General features: G+C 43.8%; 2 protein-coding genes and 1 pseudogene across 4 annotated transcripts in view; all 3 read left to right on the forward strand.

Moving 5' to 3' along the window:
• Positions 1 to 10,233, forward strand: part of BTK (Bruton tyrosine kinase) — a 36,951-nt gene extending 26,718 nt beyond the window's left edge. For both annotated transcript variants that reach the window (XM_021932446.2, XM_021932447.2), the window contains exons 10-19: positions 1 to 55; positions 645 to 724; positions 904 to 1,031; positions 1,763 to 1,837; positions 2,383 to 2,554; positions 3,074 to 3,290; positions 4,643 to 4,707; positions 5,356 to 5,474; positions 5,994 to 6,151; positions 9,729 to 10,233. In XM_021932446.2, coding sequence (XP_021788138.1) covers positions 1 to 55; positions 645 to 724; positions 904 to 1,031; positions 1,763 to 1,837; positions 2,383 to 2,554; positions 3,074 to 3,290; positions 4,643 to 4,707; positions 5,356 to 5,474; positions 5,994 to 6,151; positions 9,729 to 9,800 — 1,141 coding nt within the window. In that variant the 3' untranslated portion in view covers positions 9,801 to 10,233. The remainder of the gene's footprint in view (positions 56 to 644; positions 725 to 903; positions 1,032 to 1,762; positions 1,838 to 2,382; positions 2,555 to 3,073; positions 3,291 to 4,642; positions 4,708 to 5,355; positions 5,475 to 5,993; positions 6,152 to 9,728) is intronic.
• A 92-nt stretch (positions 10,234 to 10,325) lies between these two features.
• On the forward strand, positions 10,326 to 14,014 carry TIMM8A (translocase of inner mitochondrial membrane 8A). Of its 2 annotated transcripts, none has more exons than XM_017954026.3 (2): positions 10,326 to 11,162; positions 11,293 to 14,014. In XM_017954026.3, exons 1-2 carry the CDS (start codon positions 11,031 to 11,033, stop codon positions 11,305 to 11,307), a joined length of 147 nt encoding a protein of 48 aa, XP_017809515.1. In that variant the 5' UTR covers positions 10,326 to 11,030; the 3' UTR covers positions 11,308 to 14,014. The 2 variants fall into 2 exon arrangements, with proteins under 2 accessions (XP_017809515.1, XP_003918045.1); XM_003917996.5 differs by having other exon boundaries at positions 13,009 to 14,014.
• A 6,667-nt stretch (positions 14,015 to 20,681) lies between these two features.
• On the forward strand, positions 20,682 to 21,947 carry LOC103880810 (annotated as a pseudogene).
• The last annotated feature ends 2,385 nt before the right edge of the window (positions 21,948 to 24,332 follow it).

Here is a 24,332-nt window from a genome sequence, read left to right on the forward strand (position 1 = left end):
GTGGTATTCCAAACACATGACTCGGAGTCAGGCTGAGCAACTGCTAAAGCAAGAGGTAAGTGTGGAACCACTAGCACACAGCATTCTCCTTGCATAAGTGAGGATCTTGAACTGAGGGCCTGTTCTGCCCCCCACCTTTGGACAAGGCAGTGTCAAAGCTGCCATCGTCTGGGGTCCCAATTATACCATTTTTTTTTTTTTCTTTCTGAGACAGACTGTCAGTCACCCAGGATGGAGTGCAGTGGCGCGATCTGGGCTCACTGCAACCTCTGCCTCCCAGGTTCAAGTGATTCTCCTACCTCAGCCTCCCGAGTAGCTGGGATTACAGGCACAAGCCACCACACCCAACTAATTTTTGTATTTTTAGTAGAGATGGGGTTTCACCATGTTGGCCAGGCTGGTCTTGAACTCCTGACCTCACGTGATCCACCTGCCTCGGCCTCCCAAAGTGTTGGGATTACAGGCGTGAGCCACCATGCCCGGCCTGCACCTTTTAATATTAAAAGCAATGAGGCTGTAGCTCAAGCGTGGAACTTGGCAGTAAAATCAGGGGTTGTTCTATTTTCTCTCTCAAGTTTGGGCAGGTGGGATGCAGGTGTGAGCACCACTTCCTCCTACAGACAGCTTCTTTTTTGTTGTTTCAGGGGAAAGAAGGAGGTTTCATTGTCAGAGACTCCAGCAAAGCTGGCAAATATACAGTGTCTGTGTTTGCTAAATCCACAGGGTGAGTGCTACTATTCCAAGGCCCTGAGGACAAAGAACAGGGGTACCCTCCCAACAGCTCCTTGATAGTGTGCCCGTCCCACTTCCTCTGTCTCTGAAACTCAAAACTCATCTCACTTCACTTCCTGGGTTCTGCTGACCTTTGTGCCCAAGTTACTGACTAAGCATCCACTTCTTCAGGGACCCTCAAGGGGTGATACGTCATTATGTTGTGTGTTCCACACCTCAAAGCCAGTATTACCTGGCTGAGAAGCACCTTTTCAGCACCATCCCTGAGCTCATTAACTACCATCAGCACAACTCTGCGGGTGAGTACCAGGGGCAACTGAGAAGGGGGTTACAGACACCAGAATAAGCAATGTAAGACAAGGTGATAAGAGAAAGAATCCACCTCACAGGACAGTGTGAATTCACTGTGAAAGGAAATACCTGTGATATTGGGTAGAAGCTGGTAAAGAGGTGGTCAGAGGCAGGCCTACACCCAACAGGGACTGACTCTTTATTTGGTGACTGATGCTCAGTGTTAAGAGAAGACACAAAAGAGGCTGGCGGCTGATTCATCAGCAAGTATTCATCGAGTTCCTACTGTGTACTCAGCGATGTCCTCAGTTCTAGAGGAGAACACAGGAACATTCTGAGTTGAGGTCCTTGTCCTCAGAACATACAGGTTAGACAACATCAGAAGAAAGTTTCTAAGCACTGTAAAAATTCTAAAAACTGAGAGATCAGTGAGGGCATGGATATGGGGGAAAACTTCATCAAGAAGGTAGGATGTGAGCTAAGCCTCAGCTGGGAGGTGGGAATATATTCAGTTAGGCGGTGTATTTCAATTAGTATTTTCTCTTTTTAGTCCCTGAAAAGTATTTTGTGAGAGGAGAAACCTCTGGAAATACGTGGGTTCACGGAGATCTTCTGGGATTCAAAATGTGCTAGAAAGATACACACCAGAAGTGTGAGGCTTTAAGTGAGGAGGCACTTAAGTGTGAGGCATCCCATCTCCTACACCATGCCAACAGCATGACCTCTCTCTCTGTTTCAGGACTCATATCCAGGCTCAAATATCCAGTGTCTCAACAAAACAAGAATGCACCTTCCACCGCAGGCCTGGGATATGGTAACTCCTTATTTCTCTGGGATAGGGTGGACTGGCCAGTTGCAAAAACTACCTTTGCTGGCCTTGCCTTGGGGAGTGTCCTTGAGGTACCCTGTTCTGCAACAACTGCCTCGAGGACGCTCAAGACAGATCCAAGCACTGATTTTTCTCCCTCTAGTGGCTACTACTGGGACTGCAAAAACATAGATTCATAAAGGGCTTTGTCGTTGTCTTGGGTGTTTTTGTCTTTTATTTTTAATTGTGGAAAAATTTTCAGTACTATCCCTGAGTTCATTAACTACCATCACTAACATAATCATAAAGGGATCTGGGGAGGTTGCTTAGTCTATCTTCTTGCCTTATGGCCACCTTGAACCCAAAATTCCCAGATTCCTCTAACCAGTTAATCCCCTGTCTCTGAGATTGACTTAAGCAAACACAGATTAGTACTTCTAAAAATTTCCCTTTTACTACTTTTCCTATTTCTACCCCAGTAGGGATTCTTATCTATTGTAAGAATTATACATTCATGACCCCAAAGAATCACACCAAGACTTTGTTGTTAGGATCATGGGAAATTGATCCAAAGGACCTGACCTTCTTGAAGGAGCTGGGGACTGGACAATTTGGGGTAGTGAAGTATGGGAAATGGAGAGGCCAGTATGATGTGGCCATCAAGATGATCAAAGAAGGCTCCATGTCTGAAGATGAATTCATTGAAGAAGCCAAAGTCATGATGTGAGTTATAGCCCAAACTCAACTCTCAATCTATTTGCTGGAGTCTAGGAATTCACACAACAATCCACTGAGGTTTAAAGATGACTTACAGTGAGAGAGGTTTGGGACGAGGGATTGAAGTTAACCTTCAATTGGTGGTAGTCCTAACTGCTAAGATAATGGTTTTTGTGACTTAGATATTGGTTGAGAATAGTGGTGATCATGGGTGTGTACCATCTCAGTAGCATTTGGGGGTAGATGTAGAAAATTAAACTTTCAAGAGAAAGACAGATTCTAATTTAGCCTTAGCATTCTTTCATTCCTGGACTCATTTCCTTTTCAATTGATGGGCTCCAAATCCCTGCTTACTTCCACATATTAAGCACTTTTGGGATTTAGGGTGGAAAAGAGGAAAATAAACTTGCTGGTATGACTCCTTATCTGATGCTCTACTACTAGGTCAGCCCCTTCCTCCACAGCCCCTTTATTGCTAGTATGCAGAGCCAAAAGGGGAAGACTAGATCCTTGCCTTTCCTGTAGGAATCTTTCCCATGAGAAGCTGGTGCAGTTGTATGGCGTCTGCACCAAGCAGCGCCCCATCTTCATCATCACTGAATACATGGCCAATGGCTGCCTCCTGAACTACCTGAGGGAGATGCGCCACCGCTTCCAGACTCAGCAGCTGCTGGAGATGTGCAAGGATGTCTGTGAAGCCATGGAATACCTGGAGTCAAAGCAGTTCCTTCACCGAGACCTGGTGGGACCTTAGAAGAATTGGCTTAGGACCAAGGGCTGATGGGGTGGAAGTAGCAGTGGAGGATATATCATACATGGTTGAGTGGGGGCTGCTGGTGCCATCATTTCAATCTTATCTAGAAAATACTGTAAGTTAGGCGTGCCTCTGCCCCAATGCTGAGCCCATCAAATATCTCCAGCCTTAGCTCCATGAAGTCTGCCATGGTGGGAATCAGAGCAGTCGCTCACCCTCAACCCTCTACCACCTACAAGAAAATGGTGGAGTCTTTCAGTGGCCATTCTGAATTTGGAACAGAAGGGACTGTGCTTCCTAATGGGACTGCTCCTGTCATGGGGTCATCATTTGGTTCCTTCAGAGTCACATACTTGGGCCTGTGGATGTATTTGGCCCACATGTGTTTTTGTTTGTTTGTTTTTTTAATGTTATATAATAATTAGCAAACCCTTAAAAAGAAACATTTCACTTAAAAAAAAAAAAAAAACCCTGGAATTTCCAGCTTCTCTTGAAAATCTAGACCATCTGAAAATACCAGGTCCACATTCTCACAAACCACTTCCTTTCCTTTAGACCAGGCGTGTAGTCTCCATTTCCTGCAATCTCCATCCACTTCACTTCACTCTTGCTTAACTTGCCTGGCCCCTGTAAGCATCAGAGTTTGCGCCCCTGTTTTGGTCAGGCCAAGGCTCAAATTGTCCTAGTCTCATTGGCAGAAAAGCAGAAAGCAAAACAAACTTACTTGTCATTCTCCTTTTTTTTTTTTTTCTTTTCGAGATGGAGTCTCGCTCTGTCACCCAGGCTGGAGTACAGTGGCGCCATCTCAGCTCACTGCAACCTCCGCCTCCCAGGTTCAAGTGATTCTCCAGCCTCAGCCTCCCGAGTAGTTGGGATCACAGGCACCCGCCACCATGCCCAGCTAATTTTTGTATTTTTAGTAGAGGCGGGGTATCGCCATGTTGGCCAGACTGGTCTCGAACTCCTGACCTCAGGTGATCCACCCACCTCGGCCTCCCAAAGTGTTGGGATTACAGGCGTGAGCCACTGCACTCAGCCTCTCCCTTAATTCTTTCAGCATACCAGTGAGGGAATGGGGTGGTATGGAATTGCCCATGAGAATGCAATCGTTCTGTATGTCCTCAGTGCTTTACCTAGGACTGCACAGCAGGTTGCTTTCCACATGGTGGAAATGAATCAAAATTTCTTGGTGGCATCAACAGATTCCTATTAGGTGGGAAGGTGTCTGTAGTCGAAGGAGATGAGGCTTCCCTGCCTTCATTCTACTGGTCAGCAGAAGCTTTGTGCCTTTAACCTCTGTGCTGGGGACGGAGTCTCACTGGTATCTGTTTGCACTACAGGCAGCTCGAAACTGTTTGGTAAACGATCAAGGAGTTGTTAAAGTATCTGATTTCGGCCTGTCCAGGTGAGTGTGCCTTTTTCATCTTTCCCTCCAGAAGTAAAAATAGCACAGTATGAAACATGGGTAGGTGTTATAGTTTTAATCCTCTCCTTTTCTTTTTTTTTTTTTTTTCTCTCATTCTAGTGTTTTCTGCCTTTCTATTCTTTTTCTTCCTCTGAGTTATTTAAGCCACCTCTTTCATCCTTTTGTTTTATCATCATATCCCTTTCCTCCCTTTCTCCCTTTATCTCTACCTCCTCTTTTTTTTTTTTTAGCTATTTCCCCAATACCTTATCTCGATCTATTAATCCTGATGACTTTATTCCATTCCTTCTTTTTTCTTAATCAAATTCCCAGTGACAACTGCAGATAAAAGGAAGGGAAGGAGAAGAGTAGAGAAAGGAAAGGTATAGAGAAGAGGAAGGGAGTACCTACTAGATCTTATTTCACATCATCCTTCTTGTAACCATATTGTCAATCAGGAAAGCTCAATCAGATACAAAAACAGGAAATTCGTTAAAAGTAACATTTGTAGAAGATACTAGTTGAGAAGGATAGACTTTTGAGAAAGCCTGTGTGTGTTTGTAACACTCTTGTGACCGCGCCAAGAAAACGTAAGCAAATACCAAGCTCTCCAAATCCTAATGACAACAAGTCCTGGATCCCTTGCAGGTATGTCCTGGATGATGAATACACAAGCTCAGTAGGCTCCAAATTTCCAGTCCGGTGGTCCCCACCGGAAGTCCTGATGTATAGCAAGTTCAGCAGCAAATCTGACATTTGGGCTTTTGGTAAGTGGATAAGATTACATAGATTATACAGCTCAAAGGAAAAGAAATGCAATGGGAAAATTCACACTTTGCAACCTCCACAGAGAGATTGTTCTTGCTTTCATTCATCTAATCCTTGGGGAGTGCTTACTGTGTGTCAGCCACCACAGGGGTTTCTGAGGATAAAAACTAAACTGGACATGATCTCTGTCTTTTTAGAACTTAAACCATGTTAAATAAAACAATTCATTCAGTTTTTGACAGCTTCTGAATACTGATTATGTACCAGGCACTCTGCCAGACCCTATAACTACGAAGACAAATAAGATGCTGTCTCTCTTCTAGAGGAGTTAATAGTCTAGTACGACCCTGATCTCCATCTAGTGTGGTCAGCACTATAGCAGAAATTTGGGCAAAATGTAAAAAGCACAGAGCGGGGAACCAACTGATTCTAATCTTTGAGGTTGATCTAGGAAGACTAGGACCCCCTGCTATCCAAAAAGACTGAAAACTAATTTAACACTTTTTTTCGTCTTCTAGGAGTTTTGATGTGGGAAATTTACTCCCTGGGGAAGATGCCATATGAGAGATTTACTAACAGTGAGACTGCTGAACACATTGCCCAAGGCCTACGTCTCTACAGGCCTCATCTGGCTTCAGAGAAGGTATATACCATCATGTACAGTTGTTGGCATGAGGTAAGTGTTTTATGACCTCTTAAATTATTTCCTTGAATCTACTTGCCCATTTAGCTGGCCATTCAGCCACAGACTGATAGCTGCACACGTTCTTTTTTTCCTTTTTTTTTTTTTAAAAATTTGAGACAAGGTCTCGCTCTTTCACCCAGGTTGGAGTACAGTGGCGCGATCTCGGCTCACTGCAACCTTCGCCTCCCAGATTCAAGCAGTTCTCATGTCTCAGCCTCCCGAGTACTTGGGATTACAGGCGTGCACCACCACACCCAGCTAATTTTTTTTTTTTTTTTTTTTTTGTGACACAGTCTCGCTGTCACCCAGGCTGGAGTGCAATGGCGCGATCTTGGCTCACTGCAACCTCTGCTTCCCGGGTTCGAGCGATTATCCTGCCTCGGCCTCCCGAGTAGCTGGGACTACAGGCACATGCCACCACGCCTAGTTAATTTTTGCATTTTTAGTAGAGACAGGGCTTCACCATGTTGGCCAGGCTGGTCTTGAACTCCTGACCTCAGGTGATCTGCCCACCTCAGCCTCCCAGAGTGCTGGGATTACAGACGTGAGCCACCGCGCCCAGCCAATTTTATATTTTTAGTAGAGATGGCATTTCACCAAGTTGGCCAGGCTGATCTCAAACTCCTGGCCTCAAGTGGTCCGCCCACCTCGGCCTCCCAAAGTGCTGAGATTAGAGGCGTGAACCACCATGCCAGACCTTGCACACATTCTCTGACCTTGGCCTGCACCTCGATCATCCGATGGCCAGAGGCTTTCCCAGGCCCACTCCAATTCTCACTAGAGTGTCATTAGTACACTCCAATGCCAACTCAGCTTTAGGGAGTGGGGTGTTGTGGGGCCATGTCATCTAGCATAAACAGGCAGCCAGAGGCACTCAGACAAGTGAATGGGCATTACAAAAGAAAAGTCATGAAAGTTTGTTCATTCCTTTGTGTGTCATTGGCCCTTTCTTCTACTTTATTAGCTGCCTACTGTTTCTGGCTGAGGTCCTAAATGAGAATTTTTTTTTTTTTTTTTTTTGAGACGGAGTCTCGCTCTGTCGCCCAGGCTGGAGTGCAGTGGCCCGATCTCGGCTCACTGCAAGCTCCGCCTCCCAGGTTCATGCCATTCTCCTGCCTCAGCCTCCCAAGTAGCTGGGACTGCAGGTGCCCGCCACCATGCCCGGCTAATTTTTTGTATTTTTAGTAGAAACGGGGTTTCACCATGTTAGCCAGGATGGTCTTGATCTCCTGATCTCGTGATCTGCCCACCTCTGCCTCCCAAAATACTGGGATTACAGGCGCGAGCCACTGCACCCAGCTAAATGAGATTTTTTTAAAAACCCTACTGCTTGAAAGAGAACTAAAATAGGTAGTGGGGTTTTTTGTTTGCTTCGTTTTGTTTTTGCTTTTTAATATGGTGCATTGTGGGGTATGTGGGTAGGTGTGGTATTTTGGAAATAAGGAAATCTGTCCCACTACTATTAAACTGCTTTGCTCCTCTTACCTCGAGTTCTTCCCAAGATGCCTTCTCGACTTTTCAGTAGATCCTTGGCAACCCAAATTTCTAGTAGGAAATAAATGCTCAACTCTTCAGAGTGTCTAACAAGTGCATATGTGAATCTGGAGCCTTCTTGGTGAGGTGAAAAGTGGGTATCTGGATCCGAGCATGGCTCGTTTCCCTCGAACAAATGACAGATCACAGAGAAAGGGTGCAGAATGGGAGGACTCCTTCTTTCTCCTGTGTGATGCAGGATTAAGGGTGATTGGCTATGCTCCCTCCCAACCAGGACCTTCTTACTCTGCTAATTAAAAATGATTTCAGACAGGTATTTTATCCACAGCCTGTTTAGAGGAGTGGTCAAAATTGGATGTATATCAGAAACCCTAAAGAACTCTTAAAAATGCAGATTACTGGCTGGGCACGGTGGCTCATGCCTGTAATCCCAGCAGTTTGGGAGGCCAACGCAAGCGGATCACGTGGTCAGGAGATCGAGACCATTCTGGCCAACATGGTGAAACCCTGTTAACCAGGAGTGGTGGTGTGCGCCTGTAATCCCAGCTACTCAGGAGGCTGAGGCAGGAGAATCACTTGAACCTGGGAGGCAGAGGTTGCAGTGAGCCAAGATCCTGCCACTGCATTCCAGCCTGGGTGACAGAGCGAGACTCCATCACCAAAAAAAAAAAAAAAAGGCAGATTACTGGGACTTTTCTCCAGAAATTCTCGTTAGGTGTGCCTGGAGTGGAACTCAGAAATCTCTTTTTAAACTTTCCAGGAAATTCTGATACTCAGCTAAGTTTAAGAATCACTGAATTAAGGAATCAAGAAATTGATGACCATTGGTTCTGACAGATTGAGAGCATTCTGGCATGAATGTTCCCTAAACCACTAAATACTAAATACCTTGGGGGCTTATGGGCTATGGCCATCAAAAAGAACCTAGTCTTAGGCTGGGCGCGGTGGCTCACGCCTGTAATCCCAACACTTTGGGAGGCTGAGGCAGGCGAATCACCTGAGGTCAGGAGTTCAAGACCAGCCTGGCCAACATGGTGAAACCCCGTCTCTACTAAAAACACAAAACTTAGCCAGGCATGGTGGCGTGCGCCTGTAATCCCAGCTACCTGGGAGGCTGAGGCAGGAGAATCGCTTGAACCCGGGAGGTGGCAATGAGCTGAGCTCGCACCACTGCACTGCAGCCTGGACAACAGGGTGAGACTCTATCAAAAAAAAAAAAAAGACCCTTAGTCTTTGTGTTACCAGAGAGTGATAACAAAAACAAAACAAAACAAAAAACCCTTAGTCGTTTTGTTACCAGACAGTGGTAACACAAGGTCCCAGGTACTCAGAATCCCTGCTCAGTGATACGGCCTGTGGTTTTGAATTTTTTTTTTTTTTTTTGAGACAGGGTCTTGTTCTATCGCCCAGGCTGGAGTTCAGAGGCCTGATCTCGGCTCACTGCAACCTCCGTCTCCCAGGTTCAAGTGATTCTCATGCCTTAGCCTCCCAAGTAGCTGGGATTACAGGCGTGCACCACCATGCCTGGCTAATTTTTGTATTTTTAGTAGAGACGGGGTTTCATCATGTTGGTCAGGCTGGTCTTGAACTCCTGACCTCGTGATCCACCCACCTCGGCCTCCCAAAGTGCTGGGATTACAGGCGTGAGCCACCGCGCCCGGCCTGGTTTTGAAATACTAATCACTAAAAATTAAAAATTATCACATGAGATTTCTGTTCTGCCAACCACTTGAACTTGTTTGGTAGCCATTTTTCACTTGAGGATCCAAAATAAGAATGTGTTGTGTACAGTTACATAATGAACTTGCCCTCAATTTTGATCAATGTGATTGTCAGTGTAATTTGCAAATTGTTCTTATCACACTAATAACCTGAGTTACTAAAGATGAAAAGTGCACAAATACTTTATGGACAGCTGCTATTTCTTTTCTTTTTTTTTTTTCCTTTTGTGATCGACAGGGCATGCTACTGGGCATACAGCATGTATTTTAATAAACATTTGCTGCTTGCTCATTGCATTTCCCTTGAATTCTGGATTCTAGCCACTCTCACTTTACTTTTTCTTTGGTTTTAGAAAGCAGATGAACGTCCCACTTTCAAAATTCTTCTGAGCAATATTCTAGATGTCATGGATGAAGAATCCTGAGCTCACCAATAAGCTTCTTGGTTCTACTTCTCTTCTCCACAAGCCCCAATTTAACTTTCTCAGAGGAAATCCCAAGCTTAGGAGCCCTGGAGCCTTTGTGCTCCCACTGAATGCAAAAAGGCCCCTCTCTACATCTGGGAATGCCCCTCTTCTTTGATTCCCTGGGACAGTGGCTTCTGAGCAAAGGCCAAGAAATTATTGTGCCTGAAATTTCCCGAGAGAATTAACACAGACTGAATTTGCGATGAAAACATTTTTTAGGAGGGAAGATGTAAATAGTCGCACAAAGGGGTCCAACAGCTCTTTGAGTAGGCATTTGGTAGAGCTTGGGGGTATGGGGGTGGGTGGGCAGAATTTGGCAAGAATGAAATGGTGTCATAAAGATGGGAGGGGAGGGTGTTTTGATAAAATAAAATTACCAGAAAGCTTGAAAGTCTTTGGTATCTCTATTAATCATGCAGCCTCCCTGAAGCACCCTATCTCAGTATTCCAGAAAGCTGCTGTGTGGCATTAGTTTGGCATATTCCTACACTGAGAACTCGACAGGATCCTCCAGGTTTAAGCTCTCTTGTTAACTCCTGCCTCTGAATCAGAGATGCATTATGCCAAAACAATGCCTGTTACAGCAGGCATGCAATGTTATTTGAATGAATCTGAAAGTTGGGCACAAACTGCCAGAGTCTCATTTCCCTACGTCGGGAGAGGAAAACTTCATCAAAAAACGAAAGCCAGTGGCCCAGGATAGCCAAATAACCGACCCAGCTGTTCGGTCAGCGCACAACTCTGGTAGCTCAGAAAACGCGGGCCAATTTGGAAATGGACAGGGGCGGAGCTGTTGGGCCAGCACGGAATGGACAACGTGGTCTGAAGTAAATTCCTTTTCTCCTTTGTTTTCTTTTTGGAATAACATCTCAACGGCACCTCGGCTCTGGGTTTATTAAGCCCTGCGATCTCAAGGCGCAAGGCTGGGCGCAACCAGAGGGTTGCGGGGTTGCGGGGTTACGGGATTGCGGGCTCCAGGAGTGGGACCCGCCGACTCCGGGAACTAAGCACCCGCGCCAAGGCTTGTGAGGCGGCGGGGTGGAGTTGGGCGCCTGCCTTGCGCCGACGCAGTGCACTCACGGGGGCGGTCCCAGAGGCGGCGAGCTGTGGTTCCGGTTCCGTCGCGGAGACACGTGAAGGTCGGCGAGTTGGTACGGAGTTCGTCTCTGCAAGCCTGGTCGCCCTGGGATGGATTCCTCCTCTTCTTCCTCCGCGGCGGGTTTGGGTGCAGTGGACCCGCAGTTGCAGCATTTCATCGAGGTAGAAACTCAAAAGCAGCGCTTCCAGCAGCTGGTGCACCAGATGACTGAACTTTGTTGGGTGAGGAGCCTGGGGCTGGGACCTGAACAGTGTACCTACTTTCCCTCTGTCCTTGTACCGCGGGACTCGCGACAACGTCGGGGATTCGGGGAGGGGGTGGGCACCTGGCAGCACCCCTTGATTTTCTCAGGTTCCTGTGGCCTAGCCGGATGGGAGAAGGGTGACTCCGGTTCTCTGGGGACTGTCATTCCGGACCTCGGCTTTGTTGGTGCAGAGGACTGGGTATCAAAGAAGACTTATGCCACTGGACACCCAGCACTTTGAGGCACCCGAGGTTGAAGCTGCCTAGTGCTGGTCACCAAGACTGATTGGAGTCCCTAGTACTGGGATTTTATTTTTGGCAGCCCGAATCCCAGAGAGTCAGTGAATCAGTGAATCTGCTATTCCTGGACTTCTCGGGATTTACCTTCATTACCTAGTTCTAACCCTCTCCGCTGAGAAATGAGTGGCTCCAGCCCACTAACTATAAAAGTGGTGTAATCTTTTCCAACGTACATACTTATTTGCTTTCTTGTTGGATTGTTGTGTAATACCAAGCCGTTTCGGGTCTGAAGGTTAAGGAATTGAGCCTGCCCTGTGAGGGGACTTTGGCAAAAGGGTGGAAGGCATTTGCAGCTTGACAACGTGTTCTGCTTGCCAAGGACAGCTCTCCCTTAATGTACACAATTCACCGAATTCAGAGGCCAAGGATAATTTTCCTTGGAATTAGAGGGTCTGAGGCTTGTGTACATGGCAGAGAATAATGAACGAAATTTTTGAACCACTTAACTTGAACTATATACAGTCATTGGTTTCCACAGGCCCTTTCCCATAAACTTATGGTATTGCCGGATTATGACACCTACCAGATGCTTACTTAACTCTGGTCTGCCTTGGACCAGAGTACTTTTGATTCTTTTTAAAAAATATCTGTGATTGGTTACTTTGGGGACAGGAGGGCGTGTGGTTAAGTACTATTGCAAGAATCTGTAAGCTGCCAGGCGTGGTGGCTCATGCAAGCACTTTGGGAGGTGGGTGGATCATTTGAAGTCAGGAGTTCGAGACCAGTCTGGGCAACATGGCAAAGCCCTGTCTCTACTAAAAATAGAAAAAATTAGTTGGGCGGGGTGGCACCCGCCTGTAATCCTAGCTACTCAGGAAGCTGAGGCACGAGAATGGCTTGAACCTGGCGGAGGTTACAGTGAGATCATGCCACTGCACTCCAGCCTGGGTGACAGAGCCAGACTCTGTTTCAAAAAAGAAAAAAAAAAAGGAAAAAAACCTGTAAGCTATGAACCCTTTAGGAAAATTCATACAATTTTCCATTCATCGTGACAGGATTCAAGAATCTCTAGCTTAAGTAGACAAGGTTATAGAATCTCAAGTCATAGATTTTTTTCTTTGGTAAGTTTTAGGGTATCTTGCTGTAATGATTTATCCTTTCACCCTTTTATTCTGTAGTTAACTTAAAGGCATTTAGTGCAAACAGCATTGTGGAGTTACAACCAAATTCATCGAAAGGTTACTTCACTTGTATTTTGCCATTTTCTTGCTCTGGAATATCCCAACTCTGTCATTTTCTGGCCCTGTGACTTTGGGCAAAGTATCTCTGTGCCGCAGTTTCCCTCTTTGTAAAACAAGGATTTATAATAGTATCTATTCCTTAGGATTGTTGTAAGAATTTAATGTAAGGCTAGAGAACATTGCTATATACTTGGTCAGCTGCCAAATGTGAACTATTATTAACATATCAAATACTATTTTTAGGTAGTTTTTTTTCTCTAAGCAACAAGAAAGGGACCCCTGCCCCCAACCGTCTTTTTTTTTTCCAAGTTCCCTTTGTGATTCTGTATCTTGTCCTGAGCAGGAGAAGTGCATGGACAAGCCTGGGCCAAAGTTGGACAGTCGGGCTGAGGCCTGTTTTGTGAACTGCGTTGAGCGCTTCATTGATACAAGCCAGTTCATCTTGAATCGACTGGAACAGACCCAGAAATCCAAGCCAGTTTTCTCAGAAAGCCTTTCTGACTGATCTCAGCATTACCTCTTTGGCAAAGGAAGGTAGTTCAAGAAATGAAGAGCTGTTGATGGGATGATTGACGAAACGGCTATGAGAGGATTGGCTCCCATCTTTTGTTACTCTTGGGACATCCTGTCATCTGAGAATGAACAAAGACCAATTTTTTTGTGTGTGAAGCTTGAGGGTCATATGTTTGCTTGTATTTTTTAATGCTAATCTTGTGAAAATAGTTGACAGGTGAATGGAAAACTCTATTTAGATGCATATTACTGTACATGGGACTATGCTTTTCTCAAAGCCCCATTAACTGCTTCCTATAATTTTGATAGTGGGACCACATACGTAAAAATCTCTCATTTGTGTGGAGTCATTTCTGATTTCAGGGAAGATCCTTGTGTTTATCAGAAAGGGCAGAAGTGGGGGAAGAATAATTTGGTGTCCTTATCTAGTGTTTGATTATCAGTGTTGGAGAAAAAGATCTGTAAGAGTGTTTATACAGTACACTTCAGTTTTCTTGATGATCTCCCTTTCCTATATGATGATTTGCTTAAATATCCATATTAAGTATAGTCTCAAGGTAGGATAGGTAGCCTAAGAGTCTAGAGGCCTTTACTTATAAAGGAATCTAGCCAGTGAACATAATTCTTATTACTAGACTGCCACAAGGAAGAAGTTAACTTACCCTGTATATCAGGGTACAAAAAATTCAGTGATGTGCCTAAATAAGTTATAAAGATTTAGGCCAATCAGAAGCTAACAGCAGTTTCAGGTAGAGGTGCATGCCTAATGTTAATTAGTGTAGATTCCATTTATTGCATTTTTTTGATCACTGAAATAAAAGCTATATAAGATTCAACTCTGTGATTGAGAAGGCATTCTATTGCAGTTATTATCTGCAACCCGGAGAGATTTAGCATGGGCTGATTGATTCCAAGGCTAAAATATAGTCAGTCAGTCTGGGTACCTCCTCCGTGTAAGGTACAGCACAGTATTCCAGGGGTTCCTGACCTTTTTGAGAGAAAAGAGAACCTTGAGATAACATGGGAAGGGAAGCAGTTCTGTGCTGGCAGTCAAGTCCCTGAGTACAGTAGAGGTTGTATTGACTGGATTCTCCTCTTATTATTTCAAATCCTTGTAGACTAGAGTATAGACCTAAAATGGACCTACTTGTTGGGAGCCTCTAGTGCAAATCCATGAAATCTGGGGAAATGAACATCTCTAAAAGCTTCAAGTTCCTGTTAGATTTTCCCCATAAAGGTACTACAAGGAAAATTTTTTTTTTTTTTTTTTTTTTTTTTGAGACGGAGTCTCGCTCTGTCACCCAGGCTGGAGTGCAGTGGCGGACTAATTTTTGTACTTTTAGTAGAGATGGGCTCTCACCTTGTTGGTCAGGCTGGTCTCGAACTCCTGACCTCATGATCTGCCCACCTTGGCCTCCCAAAGTGCTAGGATTACAGGTGTGAGCCACCGTGCCCTGCTGGAAATTTTTTTAAATCATGATGAAAATACAGTTAAACATTTAAATTCATACTCTGTGCCATTGTTTTTAGTGACAGGATTTCAGCAGTGCACAGAAGCAAAGTCCCTGCCCTTGAGGAGCTTGTGGTCTAGTTAGGGGAGGTAGACAATAAACATAAATATGTCATTGTAATAAGTGCCATGGAGAAAAAAAGCAGAGTAAGGGTGTTAGGGAATATTTATGGAGTGTGATTATTTTATATAAGATGGTTTGAGATGGCCTCCTTGGGAAGGTGGCATTTCAACAGAGACCTGGATGAACTAAGCAACCAAACCTTGTGGGTGTCTGAGAGAAGAACATTGCAGGCAGGAGTTAACAGTAAGTCCGAAAGGCCCCAAGGTAGGAACTGCATGCATGATGCCATGGAGAACAGTCAAGAGGTCATTATGGCTGAGGTAAAGTAAATTAAAGAAAATGGTAAGAAATAAGGTTGGAGAGACCGGGTGTGGTGGGCTCATGCCTGTAATCCCAGCACTTTGGGAGGCCAAGGTGGATGGATCACCTGAGGTCAGGAGTTCAAGACCAGCCTGGCCAACATGGTGAAACCCTGTCTCTGCAAAAAATATAAAAATTAGCCAGGTGTGATGGCAGGCACCTGTAATCCCAGCTACTTGGGAAGCTGAGGCAGGAGAACCGCTTGAACCTAGGAGGCAGAGATTGCAGTGAGCCAAGATGGCCCACTGCACTGCAGCCTGGGTGAGAGAGTGAGACTCTTTCTCAAAAAAAAAGAAATGAGGTTGGAGAAAAATGCATGCAATGGATCACGGCAAGGAGTGTGTGTTCACTGATTATGTGGGGCTTTGTAGACCATGGCAAGGACTTTGGGCTTTTACTAAGCAAGATGGGGAGCCATTTGAGGGATTTTTAACGGGTGAGTGATGTAATATAACTTAATTTTAGGAGGGTCTGGCTGCTCTTTGGGCAACATCACATGGTGAAGAAGTTGTAACAGTAGCAGTAGTAGTAAGTATAATGGCATTTAGAAATCCAGGAAAATGAGACTTTAAAATGCATATACCTTTTATCTATATGTCCCTGTTGACTTTTTTCCTACAAAATTTTAATGTGAGGCTGGGCACGGTGGCTCACATGTATAACCCCAGCACTTTGGGAGGCTGAGGTGGGAGGATTGCTTGAGCCCAGGAGTTTGAGACGAGCCTAGGCAACATGTCAAAACCCCATCTCTACAAAAAATGCGAAAACTAGCTGGGCATAATGGCACATACCTGTAGTCCCAGATACATGGGAGGCTGAGGTGAGAGGATCACCCGAGCCTGTGCAGGTTGAGGCTGCAGTGACCCATGATCACGCTACTGCACTCCAGCCTGGGTGACAGTGAGACCTTGCCTCAAAAATAAAAAAAAAAAGTGTTCTTAAAACCTCAAGTCATAGGAATGGTTCTTTAGTCTTTTCCTTATTATTATATGTATTACGTTATTTATTAGTATATTATTCCCTCTTAGTTTTTTTTTTTTTGAGATGGAGTCTCGCTGTGCTCCAAGCCAGTGGCATGATCTCGGCTCACTGCAATCTCTGCCTCCTGGCCTCAACCTCCTGAGTAGCTGGGATTATAGGCACACGCCACCACACCCAGCTAATTTTTGGGGGTTTTTTTTTTTTGTTTTTTTTTTTTGAGACAGAGTCTCGCTCTGTCACCCAGGCTGGAGTGCAGTGGTGTGATCTCGGCTCACTGCAACCTCCACCTCCCAGGTTCAAGCAATTCTCCTGCCTCAGCCTTCCAAGTAGCTGGGATTACAGGCGCCCACCACCACGCCCAGTTAATTTGTGTATTTTTAGTAAAGACAGGGTTTCACCATATTGACCAGGCTGGTCTCGACCTCCTGCCCTTAGGTGATCCACCCGCCTCAGCCTCCCAAAGTGCTGGGATTACAGGCCACTGTGCCCGGCTTAGTTTTTGTATTTTTAGTAGAGACGGGATTTCACCATGTTGGCCAGGATGGTCTCGATCTCCTGACCTCATGATCCACCTGCCTCGACCTCCCAAAGTGCTGGGATTACTGGCGTGAGCAACCGCGCCTGGCCTCATTTAGTGTTAAAGTGTTCTCATTACATATGCACACAAACTTAAATGTCTTTGCTTTACAGTATTGCTTGCTCAGCGAATATATATCATGAGAAAGGTCTGTCAGATTCATACAGTATACTTGAGCACCAATTATGTGTTTTGACACTACTGGGCACAAAGACAATAGAAAAGAAAAGATGTAACAAATCCCCTGTCTGAGGTTAATAAGCCCCAGAGCAACAATTTGGGCTTTTGTTTGTTTTGTCAATCTCGAAATGCATTTTCAGAACCTTGATAGGTGATACTGTTAGCCCTGATGACATTCAAAGTCCTCATTTCAAATATTCGAGGTAGAAAATTCAAAACAGTTGTAAAACAAAAGAATTGGATTAGCAGACCCTTTTCATGAAATGAAATCTTACTTAGAAGCCTGATATGTAAAGCAGAAAAGCCAAGCTGCTCTGTTGGTGGGTATCTGGAAGCCTGCCTACTGTTGTGTTGTCACCCACCTGCACGGCCAGTGATGCCTAAGGCTCGTCTTCAAGCTTCCAGGTTTTACCAAGCACACTCTGAAAGTGAGTCTGTGTACGATCATTAGGGATAATAGAAGGAAATCAAGCAAAAACTTGTTCTTTATTTACAATAAACTCCATAAGGAATTTGAATTCTAAAGTAAACAAATCAATGAACTCCATGTAAAATAATCTTTACATGGGATAATGGAAAACAATCGATGGTCCTTTTCTTAAAAACCAATTTTTCCCCATTGCAATACCTTTTTTTTTTTTTTTTAAGATGAGGTCTTGCTCTGTTTCCAAGGCTGGAGTGCAGTCATTCCCATGTAGTATGTACTTTTCCCAACTACTGCCATGACTCACTTGCCATTTTCAAGGAATAGCAGCCCACTGCTCAAATGTTAATCCGCTTTGGCAACACCTATACAGACACACCCAGGATCAATACTTTGTATCTTTCAATCCAATCAAGTTGACACTCGGTATTAACCATCACAAACTTCCTTATAAACCGATATGGAGTAAGCTCCAATACATATTGTTAAATTGAAAAAGCAAGATTAAAGACTACCATTTGTGTAAAAAGGGGGGGGATTAAAACACATATTTGCTTGAATAAGCATTAATTAACTCTTAAAGGATATTGTTAACATTGATTGCCTCTAGGGAAAAGAACTGGGTGGTTGGGGAGTAGGGGTGGGAGACTTTTTGCCATATATTTTTTCTTTATACCTTTTGAGTTTTGAATCATGTGAATGAATTACGTATTCAGAAAAAATACGTATTATTTTAAAAAATAAAATAAAATTTCTCTCCATTTCAGCACTATAAACTCTGTACTAAAAAGTGGGGACGTGTGATAGAAACCACTTTTAGGAATAAAAAACCTATATATTCAACTACAATACTTTCAGATATCCCCTAGTCTCAAATAGATTCTTTTTTCTTTTTTTAAATTTTGTAAATTATTTCTTCCATGATGATTTGAATGGACTTTTTTTTTTTTTTTTTTTTTTTGAGACGGAGTTTTGCTCTTGTCGCCCAGACTGGAGTGCAATGGCGTGATCTCGGCTCACTGCAACCTCCGTCTCCCAGGATTACAGGCATGGGCTACCATGCCCAGCCTGACTATCTTCCAACAAGTACAAGTATTTCATAAATAATATCTGACCGTTTGTAGCCAATTGAGTAATTTGTTACATAATAAGCCACCTCACATCTTTCAACAAGAAATACATTAAATTTGAATAGTAAAGACATTATACAATGAATTAGGACACTTTTAAATTTTGTTTTAAATATTTGTTTGGGGGAGTGGACAGCACACGTCTACTTAATGAAGAGAAACATTTTTACAGTGCAGAGGTCTTTTATGTTTTTGCACCTATTATGCTTGAATTCATAGGGGATGGGTTCCAGCAGCCCAGACTCCTTTCCATTGGTTCTCACAAAGTACGCTTCTCTGGGTGGAGCAGCCTGGCACTTGAGTTGAACCCAGGTACCTCTCTTTTTGGCTTCCTTCTTTTTCTGATCATTTTCCCTCATGTGTTTCAGGAAGCTATCTTGGCTCTTAGAGCACTTAATGTACTCAATCCGCACATTAATTCTCTTGGCAAGAATCTTGCCCTTAGCTTCTTTGTTTACAACAATGCCGACAGCATGCTGGTTAACATTGTAGACACAGTTTTGCCATGGTAACACTTATGGGACATTCCTTTTTGAATAGTATGCATTCCCTCGATGTCTCTATATGGGTATATATATATTTTTTATATGTATATAGAATATATATATAGAAATATATATAGTCCATAATGAACATATATTTTTCTATATACATATAGAAAAAAATACATATATATCTATATTTTGAGATGAAGTCTCGCCCTGTTGCCGAGGCTGGAGTGCAGTGGTGAGATCTCGGCTCACTGCAACTTTCACCTCCCAGGTTCAAGTGATTCTCCTGCCTCAACCTCCTGAGTAGCTGGGACTACAGGCACATGCCACCACGCCCGGCTAATAATATCGCCTTTCTTATAGATTCACGTGTACATGGCCAAAGGAACAACTCCATATTTTCTTTTTTTTTTTTTTTTTAAGACAGAGTCTTGCTCTGTTGCCCAGGCTGGAGTGCAGTGGCGTGATCTTGGCTCACTGCAACCTCTACCTCCTGGGTTTAAGTGATTCTCCTGCCTCAGCCTGCCGAGTAGATGGGATTACAGGCGTCTGCCATCACGCCCAGCTAATTTTTGCATTTTTAGTAGAGATGGGGTTTTGCCATGTTGGCCAGGCTGGTCTTGAACTCGACCTCAAGTGATCCTCCCGCCTCAGCCGTTTTCTAAAAGGCCTAGAGAACATCTATCGGGTGCCTCTCTTACCCTTTGTGTTCGTCATTTTGGCATATTACTGGAAGATGGCAGTTCTGGCCGAAAGGAAGCTCTTTTTTAAAAAAAAGAATTGCACTTCCCACACAACACTGGCATATCAAATAGATTATTTACATCTAAGGACCTCGAGCAGGGCTGAGAATAGGGTAGGATGAGTGAGACACTTGCTTCATGTGCAAAATTTAAGGGGGTACCAAAAAATTCAGTTATCGAGAGGAATGATTTTTTGTTTGTGACAAGTCTTGCTGTCACCCAGGCTGGGGTGCAGTGGCACCTTCTCAGCTCACTGCAAGCTCTGCCTCCCGGGTTCATGCCATTCTGCCTCAGCCTCCCGTGTAGCTGGGACTACAGGTGCCCACCACGACGCCCGGCTAATTTTTTTGAATTTTTAAGTAGAGACGGGGTTTCACCTTGTTGGCCAGGATGGTCTCGATCTCCTGACCTCGTGGTCCGCCCACATCGGCCTCCCAAAGTGCTGGGATTACAGGCGTGAGCCACTGCACCCAGCCTGAGGAATGATGTTTTAATGAAATATATAAAAAATCAAATTAATGCAAACGTCCATAGTGAACAAAATATCAATATTTTTAATAAAGACAGGACCAGTAACAGTGCCATACTGAACCATATTGGAGCCTGAGGCAAAAGGCAAAATACAGGTTCCATATACAGGTTTTTATGTATTCTTGAATAATTAAATTTTTCCTGGAACATTAAAGGAGTTGAAAAAATATTGAAAAAGATAAATTACAAGTCACAGCAATTAAGTTTAAAACATGTTATTTACACCAAAACTAGAATTTATTAAATTCTACTTTCTTGGCTTTAGTGGAAGCAAACTCATTCAAATTTTTTTTTTCTTGAGACGGTATCTCGCTCTGTCGCCCAGGCTGGAGTGCAGTGATGTGATCTCGGCTCACTGCAACCTGTGCCTCCCGGGTTCATGCGATTCTCCTGCCTCAGCCTCCCAAGTAGCTGGAACTACATGTGCGTGCCACCACACTCAGCTAATTTTTGTATTTTTAGTAGAGATGGGGTTTCACCATATTGGCCAGGCTGGTCTCAAACTCCTGACCTTATGATCTGCCCACCTCGGCCTCCCAAAGTGCTGGGATTACAGACATGAGCCACCGAGCCCAGCCAGGAAATATTTTCATTAAAATCAGAAGCTTGGATCCTTTCAGACTGGCCAAGACAGTTCCTACAATTGTGACTTTTCTGAGGTAAAATCATCTGGCGCTGAGAATTTTTTTATTTCTAAAAATCAAACAGAGCCTCTAAGAGAGAAGACCCAAAGCAAAACAATCATGGATCTAAATCAGCAAGGGCTGGAAGGTGGTGGTAACTTCACAAAATTGAAAAGTTGGGATCTCGTTATACAGAAACAGCCAGCTATGCCTTGTGATCAAAATCCAGAACAATCAAATGGAAATTACAGTGAAGATGAACAAAAGGGAAAGCAGAAATGGAGAGAAGGAGGAGGAGAAGCAGGTGGAAAGAGAGAGTGAGAAAAAGAAGAGGAAAATGAAAAGGAGCTGGAAGATGAACAGGAAAATAAAAAAGGAAAGGGAAAATGAGAAACAGTATCCCAAGAAAAGATTAGTCAGCAAATCCCTCATGGACACTCTCTGGGCAAAGTTGAAGTTAAACAGGTGCCCCACGATACAAGAGAGTTTATCACTCTCATTTGAATTTGGCATGACACATAAACAGCTAAGTCAATGGTTTTGTAAAAAGAGGAAGAAATGTAATAAAGAAATGTCCAAGAGAAAGCATAAGAAAAAACGTAAGAGATGGGGGGGAGGTCTCTCTGGGTTGCCAAGGCTGGTCTCAAACTCCTGCCCTCGGGGGATCTTCTTCCCACCTTGGCCTCCAGAAGTGCTGTGATTACAAGCATGAGCCATTGTGCCTGGCTGAGACGTCTTTTCTTTTTCTTTTTCTTTTTTTTTTTTTTTTCTGAGACCGTGTCTCGCTCTGTCTCCCAGGCTGGAGGGCAGTGGCGTGGTCTCAGCTCGCTGCAGCCTCCGCCTCCCAGGTTCAAGCGGTTCTGCTGCCTCAGCCTCCTGAGTCTAGCTAAGAAGTTTTATATGACACCATTCTCACCAATAAATGGAGTTCTGAAAGGATAAACAAGAACATATTAACAATTGTTAATTCCGTGGGGTAGAACTAAATGAGGGGAGTGCAAAGGAGTTCCTAAATATCCTATTTTTACACTACTGTGGTTTTAAAGTTTTTATAATGGATGTTAATTGATTTCATTTCAGAAAAAAATCAATAAAGAAATTTCCAACCTCCGGAAGTGTTTTGAGACTGAAAGGGAAATCCATTGTAGAAGTTAATGGGTTCAGTGCATTCTGGAACTTGTCACTCTATCTCTAAATATCCCTTCCAGGCTGGGCGCGGTGGCTTACGGCTATAATCCCACCACTTTGGGAGGCCGAGGCTGGAAGATAACTCGAGATCAGGAGTTCGAGACCAGCCTGACCAACATGGTGAAACCCCATCTCTACTAAAAATACAAAATTAGTTGGGCATGGTAGCCCATGCCTGTAATCCCAGCTACTCGAGAGGCTGAAGCAGGAGAACTGCTTGTGCCCGGGATGGGGAGGTTGCAGTGAGCTGAGATCATGCCATTGCACTCCAACCTGGATGACAAAAGAGAAACTCTGTCTCTAAATAAATAAATAAACATCCCCTAAAAAAAAAAAAAAAAGTCAGAAGCTTGGCTGGGCACAGTGGCTCATGTCTGTAATTCTAGCACTTTGGGTGGCTGAGGTGGGAGGATCACTTGAGGTCAGGAGTTCGAGACCAGCCTGGCCAACGTGGTGAAACCCCGACTTTACTAAAAATACAAATAATTAGCCGGGAGTGGTGGCGCATGCTTGTAATCCTAGCTACTCGCGAGTCTAAGGCAGGAGAATTGCTTGAACATGGGAGGCGGAAGTTGCAAAGCCGAGATCGCCCTATTGCAGTCCAGCCTGGGTGACAAGAGCGATACTCTGTCTCAAAAAATAAAAAATCAAAATCAAAATCACAAGCTTAGGTCTAATATATAGAATTTGGGGGAAGTTCTAGTAATCTGGTGCAATTTAAATGCAAGGTGGACATTGAAGAATCTCTAGAAATGAAGACCACAAGGTAGACATGGACTACATAGTTATGCCATGCTAAAGAGTTTAGATTTTATTTTGAAGGTGATGGGGAACCTCTCAAATATTTTAAGCACCTAATTCCAGAAGATTACAATCACATGAGTGAGTGCCGAAGTCAAAAAGGAAAAAACTAGAGTAGAGACTTAGTCGATTTCTAAGGTAGAAATGTAATTCCAAGACAGGCAGACTAGGTTCTGAATATGAGGAGTAAGAGGAAACAAAAGAGGACGACCCCTCAAGACTCACCATAAACAATCTGTTCTTTATCCATATTACATTACATCTTCTTCCTGACATGTGTGAAAGGAAATAAGTTACTCTCTCTTTTCTACAAAGCATGCCAAGCACCTTTTATTTGTGGGGCAGAGTTCACCATAAAAAGTTGAGAACCGCCGGGTGCGGTGGCTCACGACTGTAATCCCAGCACTTTGGGAGGCCGAAGCGGGCGGATCACGAGGTCAGGAGATCGAGACCATCTTGGCTAACACACGGTGAAACCCCGTCTCTACTAAAAATACAAGAAAATTAGCCCGGCGTGGTAGGGGGCGCCTGTAGTCGCAGCTACTAGGGAGGCTGAGGCAGAAGATTGGAGTGAACCCGGGAGGCGGAGCTTGCAGTGAGCCGAGATCGTGCCACCGCACTCCAGCCTGGGCTACAGAGTGAAAGTGTGTCTCATAAACAAACAAACAAACAAAAACTTGAGAACCATGAGCCATTAATCTGATCAAGATTCTCATACCCATCCACAATACATATGCACATGTGTAAGATGTATCCTTCTCCTCGCCCCGGCTACAGTCCATTTCAAGAAAGTCTTCTTTTAAGAAACTGGCAAAAAAACGGATATTCTGCCAAATATGCCAAGATTCATATATAGATAGAAAGGTTCCCCATCACCTTCAAAATAAAATCTAAACGCCTTAGTGTAACATAATTATGTAGTCCATGTCTACCTTGTGATTCTCATCTCTAGAGATTCTTCAATGTCTACCTTGCATTTAAGTTGCACCAGATTACTAGAACTTCCCCCAATTTATTCTACATAAATATGAATGTATGTATTCATATGATATACAGTGACTGGTAGATCGACTGTTTTGTTTACTTTTTTAGGCAAGCCAAAATATTTAAAGATAAAATAGGGCAGAAAAAAAAATCCATTTACCTTCTTCTATGAAAGAAAGGAGGATGCCCTTCTAAATAAAAATTCTTTAAGAATTCAATCTAATATTGGCATCTAAGCCAATGCTGCTTGCCATCCTAAAATTATTTTCCTTTTAAAATAATCTTTGATGTCCATTTCCAGTAATATGGTAGCCAAAATAACTTGAATGAAAGTCCTCCCACACTACAAAACACTTAGAAATACCAAATGAGATACCATCTCACACCAGTTAGAATGGCAATCATTAAAAAGTCAGGAAACAACAGGTGCTGGAGAGGATGGGGAGAAATAGGAACACTTTTACACTGTTGGTGGGATTGTAAACTAGTTCAACCATTATGGAAAACAGTATGGCGATTCCTTAAGGATCTAGAACTAGAAGTACCATATGACCCAGCCATCCCATT

The sequence above is a fragment of the Papio anubis genome, chromosome X (genome assembly GCF_008728515.1).
Source record: "Papio anubis isolate 15944 chromosome X, Panubis1.0, whole genome shotgun sequence".
Lineage (NCBI taxonomy): Eukaryota > Metazoa > Chordata > Mammalia > Primates > Cercopithecidae > Papio > Papio anubis.

Coding starts and splice junctions, on each gene's coding strand:
- TIMM8A (XM_003917996.5), top strand. CDS start 11,031: ATGGATTCCTCCTCTTCTTCCTCCGCGGCGGGTTTGGGTGCAGTGGAC. Junction 11,163..13,008: donor AGATGACTGAACTTTGTTGG/GTGAGGAGCCTG, acceptor TGTCCTGAGCAG/GAGAAGTGCATGGACAAGCC.